The sequence below is a fragment of the Pygoscelis adeliae genome, unplaced genomic scaffold, assembly GCF_000699105.1.
Source record: "Pygoscelis adeliae isolate BGI_AS28 unplaced genomic scaffold, ASM69910v1 Scaffold216, whole genome shotgun sequence".
Taxonomy (NCBI): domain Eukaryota; kingdom Metazoa; phylum Chordata; class Aves; order Sphenisciformes; family Spheniscidae; genus Pygoscelis; species Pygoscelis adeliae.
The window spans coordinates 2,923,983-2,931,392 of NW_008825073.1; the positions used below are offsets into that span (position 1 = coordinate 2,923,983).

Here is a 7,410-nt window from a genome sequence, read left to right on the forward strand (position 1 = left end):
GGCCGCCCGGCGCCGCCGCAGGGCAGGAGCGGGAGTTCCCGAAAGCGCCGGGTTCTGCTGTTCCCTCAGCGTCGGGGCACCGTGACAGGAGCGAGACGGGCGCCTCGGGGCCTTACAGGAATGAATGTCACTAAATGAACGACTGCAGTAGCGGGGGTGTTTTGACAGCTTTGTGAGACACCGTGCGCAGTTATCTTCATTTAATCCTGCACTACAGCGTGCCTGTCCTTCAAAAGCAGACACTTGCGGGGCCTTCGTCAGCATGGCCTCTAGAACACCGTCTTCGGAGGTACGTGCCGAGGTCGGCGCCTTCAACGGAGGCAGCACACACAAAGGTTACGGTAGCGGAGTCTTCAGTCCTGTGATGAACTGACATCTCTCTGATCCTTTATTTTGTTTTCCCAGAAAATGTTCTCCCGCCAGCATCTGCTCCAGAATACAAGATTACTAATTACATTTCAGTCAGAAAAGCGCAAATCCCAAATGTCCCCATTTTAAAACATGAAACAGAGAGAAAACCCCAGGTAAACTGCATTGGCTTTGACCGAGGAAGCGGCCAGAACAATTTTCTGAGGGCTCTTCATGTTAAGCAGCCGCCGCTTGAGCTGTTCGAAGGGCGTGGGAGGCAGGGGCAATCCGAGGCAGAGACCGTCAGCCGGCCGCCGGCTCTACGTCTGCCCAGTTCAAACCCAGGACTGACGCTTGACTGCGATTACTTTTCTTAATTACAGGTATCGGAGAACACACACACGCGAGACACAAGCACGAAATTTAAGTGCAGATAATTTGTTTATTGAAGTCCAAATTTACAACTGAAGTTTACAACTTTTTTTTCCCCCCAAACAAAAGCTTTGTTTGAATTTAGGAAGAATAAATGTTCTTTTTAATAATGTACAGACTATATCTCTTAAATAAGTTAATATCTTTGAAAAAAGAGCAATATGTTCCTTTTTTAATGTTGCAGTGCAACTTACAACTTACACGTCTGTGCAATGTACCATGAGGTATATGCCCAGTGAGCAACACACAGTGAAGTTTTCCATTCATAAATTTTCATTGTAGACACACAAAAAGTTAACAAGTTAATCTGTGATAGAAAAAACGCAGCCAGTTACAGTAATTCGCACAGAACTCATCTGAAAAGAGGGAAAAAGAAACCTAACGTTCATTGCCTATAGAAACTATTGGATCATCTCTCAACATAGACAAGTATAAAATTAAAAATACTGTTGTGAAACTGAAGAAATACTGTATTATCCAGGGGTTGAAACCGAGTTTTACCTGTATTAATCGAAAGCAGTTGATTTTTCTCTCTGTAGAATCAATGAGCTGAGGGACATTACTACAGTATAGGTAGAGCATCTGCTCATACAAGCGCTTAAGCAAGACAGTGATTATAGAAAAGTTGCAGAATGCTCATAAACTGTGATATCACTCAGACGTTTTCCCTGGCATAGACAGGTGGTTCACCATCACCTCTCAGTTCATCTCACAGCTGAGTAGAAAAACAAGGCTGAAACATGGAAGATTACTAGTATTTGAAGCTTTGACACTTCAAACGTTTCAAGATGGCTCTAAAACACTTATTTTTCATAATGACAGAAAACATACAATTATTTTAGAAAGAATCAACCACAACATAACTTCGTGATAAATAACAGTTCTGCCTCTAATACATATATACATACTGCTTGTAAACAAAAAATGCCCACAGGTCATGGAGTCTCCATGATTTTTATACAAGGCGCTATAGATTTTTTGTTATTGAAAACAGTCCTAGTGAAAGTTTGGTTTATAACCTCCTATTGCTACAGAAACAGTAAGAATATTTATATTTACAAAGAAACAAAGACCATGGAGACCCCATAGCGTTATTTGCTAAAGATTTTAAGTTAGTGGGGTTTTCAAAATACACCTTTTGTCAGCATGTTCAGATTTAATTAACAGTACAGGTTGAACACCAGCAGTACGATACTCTAGTGCTTTGGTATTTCAACCCCTGAATATACAAAGACATTACTACAGCCTACTTCACAGTTTAATGCAAGTAAAGTGCAAGCCATAGTACAAGGGTGTCATACATTTTCATACATGTAAGCATTATCTAAAAAAGGCTCTCTATACAAGTTTTATTAGCTACTTCAGTAAACTAGACAGAAGTCACCTATGGCCCAGCAATTAATGGTCTTACGAGGATATTTTTCTTTCTAATACAGTATGTGTCAAATGTAAAAAGTTTATTAATACTAGTGCATTTCTCTTCTAACCTGTTTTCTTTTCAGATTTTTAAGCCGAAATCCTTGTTTCTCAGTAAAACAGAAGTCTTAACTGGTAACAGGGTCTTACTGGCATTTTGGCCAGTGAACAAGATTTGTTAAGACATATTTGTTCCGTGGATGCTAGTGAAAAAAATGCAACAGAGTTAAAATGTATAATGTGGCATCCTTATTCAATCTGCAGCATTCAGACAGGTGCATTTACAGTTAGTAAAAAGATCGGTATTGATACCCTCACCCACGCCTGAGAACGAACAATATTCTAGAAATGCGAGGACAGGAGCTAGAGGGCCTGGCTGGTCAAACAACAGTTTGTTGACGTATTTTATCATTTTTACAACATTGCTTTCTTTCAAATACTGCTCATACAGTGGCATTAATGCATACAGCAAAGTCCCTAATTGTCACTTTTAACACTTGTATGTGTCTGAAAAAGCTAAACTGTCTGGCCTGCATTAAGAATGAACATGGTTCTTTTCCTGAAGATAACGGCAGGCAGTATCTGTCTGAATTTTTTTAATACTTCTATTAAGAATAGGTCCTAGTAGTATATCAGCTATCTCAAAAACTGATAAAAGCTTAAACAATATTATTTGTAATCCTCCTTCTGAACGTGGAAGCGTGGTATAACCCGTAAAACGTAGAAACCAAGCTTTAAAAAAATGCTGCTTCCTCTATTAGTTATATCAAGAATAGAGAGTCGCTTGCCTGCACGTTAGTGAATGGAACCGATCGGAAGTACAACATTATGCTTATCTGTAATGGGAGTAAAGAAAATAACTTTTAAAATCAATGAAGAAAATACCACTTACTAGTTTTTGTTTAAATAACAATGTATTTTCCATTCATCAATTGATATGGCTCAGGTTTTATTTTCAGATGCATGCCCAGTTAACACCCATTGAGAGCCTCAGCCACACAGTGTGAATTCGTCTGGGTAAGAGGAGACGGGGAACCTATCCCCACAGTAGCTTGCCTGACAAAGCTACCCTGAACCTTAGCTTTAATGAAGGAAACATTCTAGAAGAAAAAGAACTTTTTTCTCCTTGACATAAATTAATTAGCTAATATTGCTTCTCCAGTCTTTCCTGTTATTACCTATTTTTTGTACTAGTGGTAAATAACCATCATTTGGCAACAGGGAAGATGGCGTATTGTCTCTAACGAGATTTGAAGCTCAGTGGTGTAAGGCATGTGGTATGTGGAAAATCGACAAACCTACACTCCAAGCAAAATGGCATTGCTATAATCTGCACCCTTCTGTCTTCCCTGGAAATGCCCCACGTGTGCACGGTGTGCTTGGGAAAGTAGAACTGTATCAGAAGCTGATGGAAGAGCAGGGTGGTTTTTGCCAATGAGGCGAAGCAACCTCCAGTGTTACGGAGGGTAAAGACACCCTGTACAATCCACCGCAGGGGGATTACTGTGAGGGCAAATGTAATCCTACCTGTCCTCTCACAGAGTGTGGGCCCAGTATTTCTACATCATTTGTATTAAAGAATGTGGACATATAGACTGATGAGAACCTCCTCCTCCTCCTTTGATTACTTCTTGTTCATATTAATTAGAGTAAGCTCAGGAAAGTTTTCACTTAAATTAATGAAACCAAGAAAAAGGTCCCAGTTTTCTCAGGGAGTGCTGCTGAGATAGCTACTAAGATAGCTTTCAAAGATCCAAGATTTCAGTGAATAGTATTAAAAAAGGAGGGGAATCAGTAGCTTAGGGGGAGCATTAAATCAGTTACAATAAAAAATAGCCAGTAACAAAAAGACTAAGCTTGTGGAGTCAAAGAGAAGGTCTGCTGACTGAGGGACATTTTGCCTGCAGGAATCCTGAATGCAGACACTAACTTTAATAAGATCCGGATAAATAAAACGCATCCAAACAATCTCTTTGTGGTGTTGTGTATGTTAAGAAGAAAGTTTTATCTAAGCATTCAGGCAGGAAATCTAGTAAGTTAATAAATGTATTGTACTGGTGTTGTATATTTCCCTTGATGAACTCAATGGCAAAGAAGGTTTTTTTTCCCCCTCATTTAAAAGTGTCTGATCAAAACTACCATAATAATTTCGGCTGCATTGTACAGTGTGTTTAGAGTACCTTTTGGTCCAGGAGAATTTGATACATTTTAATACGTAAGCAGGATTTGGTGCATGGATTTTTAAATATGATATCTGTATTGCACTTTGCATTCCAGTTACTTCAAAGATTGTGAAATTCCAAATAATTGTGCGATGGTGACTTTGTACGTTACTTTCTATAGTATAGCTCGGTTAGTACCTAGATCCAGAAGGAAGAAACTGGTGGTGGGGAGGGAAGGGCTGTGGTATGGAGCTGAGTACACATGCAAGAAGTATGACAAAATTCTTGTGAAATGACTTTCAAATGCCGGCTGACGTTTGTGCAAGAATAAGTCTTTGTATTGCTTAATTTAACAATTAGATTTTGCTTGCTCTAAGGCATAAACACAAATCTTTCAAACTTTTCTCCCAGCTAATCTTAACCCCATTATAGGAAATTTCTCCAGTGTGTCTCAGTTCACCTTATGAATCTCATGGATAATTTATCTTGACTATTCAGTGCAAATCATATTTGATGAGAACTGCTCTCCAAGAGCAGAATACAGACTCGTGACTCCGAGAATTTCAGAATAGATGAAAGATTTTAAAGAGAAGCTGAGCAAAAGTATGATCTCTCCACTTTTTATCTCATCTGCTCATATTTCAGAAATAATTTTTTTAACTTTCAGAAAATTGAGATTGTCTATTTTCCTTACTATTTGTGTTATTTTTGAGAAATATATCTTCCTAATGATGTTTGTCATTTTCAGCTGTATCTATAAGTAGCATTTTAGAAGAGAAGTAGCTTGTTTCATTGTTTACTATGGACTTCACTGAATATGCTCAGTGGACAATTGTAATTTCTGTCTTGAGTTACAATCCTTTTTGAAAGCTATCTTGAAATCATATAGATGTTTTTATTATGAAAGCACAAACCATCTTTTGGGTTCGAAACAAAAGGCATGTTTAAATTTCTTTATGAATATAGAAGGTTCAGTCCATTTAACTAATTCTGTGACCATCTATTACTGCTTACACATACAGCATGAATTGGTTTCTAAATGGCTTCTATAATTTACCCCATTGCTTGCTTCACTGCATAATATTTCTCCCACATTATATGAAGGATAGTATTAAAAAATAGTGAAATACATAACTTTAAGAGATCTGATATGAAAAGCTAGACAAATTCTCTCTATTTATGCTTCTGCTATTCAGTTGTCAAGTAACTACAATGTTCACATAGTAAATACATTTCAATTTAGTTCTATGTTTTGCATGAATACTGCAACTCCAATATTGGTGAAACCTGTGGTGGCAAAGTGTCGTTCTATATTTCCCGTATCTTTTTTATTACCTCAGTGCTTAGACAGAGGGTGAAGGGCATGTTTAATATTCAGGCAAAACATATACGATCCTGCTCCTCTGAAGTCACTGGAGTTTTGCTATTTACTTCAATGGAAATATGATTAAGCTCTGATGTGTGCATTTAAGGAGTCATTGACTTCAGTGATTCTTAAGCAGAGAGTTGATTACTTTGCTGAAGCAGGCCAAATATGCCTTCATGTTGTATGTTCTATCCAAATGTTGTTGTGCGTTTGTTGCAATGATGCTGTGACTCAATTGCCTGTGTGATGCAAAGAACTCAAAACAGCTGTCAGTAATACTTCTCTACTAATAAAATCTTATATTGTTATAGACTACTATTTGTTGAATCATTGCCTCTACTGTGGTTCAAATAAATGCCAGTGCAAATGAGAGTAAAAACCAAATCGGAATTGTATTTTTCCAGCTGCTATATTGGGTTTACATGGCAAGGTTTTGGTAGCAGGGGGGCTGCTCCCATGTTGGACACAGCCAGTTCCAGCTGGCTCCAAAACAGACCCGCTGCTGGCCAAAGCTGAGCCCATCAGGGAGGCTGGTGGCACCACTGTGATAACTTATTTAAGAAAGGGTAAAAACGCTGCACAGCAGCTGAGAGAGGAGTGAGAAAAATGTGAGAAACAACTTCGTATACATCAACATCAGCAAAGAAGGAAGGGGAGAAGGTGCTCCAGGTGCCAGAGCAGAAATTCCCCTGCAGCCTGTAGAGAAGACCATGGTGAAGCAGGTTGTCCTCCTGCAGCCCATGGAGAACCATGCCTGAGCAGATATCCATATTGCAGCCTGTGGAGGACCCCACGCCTCAGCAGGTGGTGATTCCTGAAGGAAACTGCAGCACGTGGAGAGCCCACACAGGAGCAGGCTCCTGGCAGAACCTGCAGCCCATGGAAAGGAGCCCACGCAGGAGAAGGTTTTCTAGCAGAAACTGCAGCCCAGGGTGGAGCAGTCTGTTCCTGAAGGACTGTACCCCATGGAAAAGACCCACACTGGAGCAGTTCTTGAAGAACTGCAGCCCATGGGAGAGACCCCACGCTGGAGCAGGCAAACAGTGTGAGGAAGGAACAGCAGAGATGAAGTATTATGGTCTGACTGCAATCCCCATTCCCCATCGCCCTGTGCCACTGAGGGGAGAGGGGGGTAGAAAAGCTGGGAACGAAGGAATGAAATTGAGCCTGGGAAGGAGGAGGGAGGTGGATGAAAGGTGTTTTTAGTTTTGTCTTTGTTTCTCACTATGCAACTGCATTTTCAATTGGCAATAGATTAAATTAGTTTTCCCCGAGTCAAGTCTGTTTTGCCCATGACGATCATTGGTAGGTGATCTCCCTGTCTTCATCTCAACCCACAAGCTTTTCCACCGTATTTTCTCCCCCTGTCCTGTTGAGGAGGGGGAGTGAGTGCGTCTTGGTGGGCATCTGGTGGCTGGCCAAGGTCAGCCCCCCACAGCTGCTTTGTGGAGACTGAACTAAACAAACGGGATACCTTCACCCAGCTCTGGCTTTGTGAATAATTAAATCTTTTCTTGGGTACTAGGACCTCATTGAGATAACATTTTTTCCTATATTATGTTGAACTGTATGAATTTTACAGTTCTTCATGTATGAAAGACAACTAGGTTTATCTTGTGAAAAAATTATCAGTGAATATCTGTGTTTAAGTGCAATGACGTCAACTGTATTCACATACCCTTTGTT

At 40.0% G+C, this 7,410-nt stretch overlaps 1 protein-coding gene across 1 annotated transcript in view; it reads right to left on the minus strand.

Annotated features, from left to right (window-relative positions):
* Positions 1-264, minus strand: part of APOOL (apolipoprotein O-like) — a 19,958-nt gene extending 19,694 nt beyond the window's left edge. Inside the window, exon 1 of the mRNA XM_009326654.1 lies at positions 117-264. Within this exon, the coding sequence (XP_009324929.1) occupies positions 117-264 (148 nt within the window). The remainder of the gene's footprint in view (positions 1-116) is intronic.
* Positions 265-7,410: the final 7,146 nt, after the last annotated feature.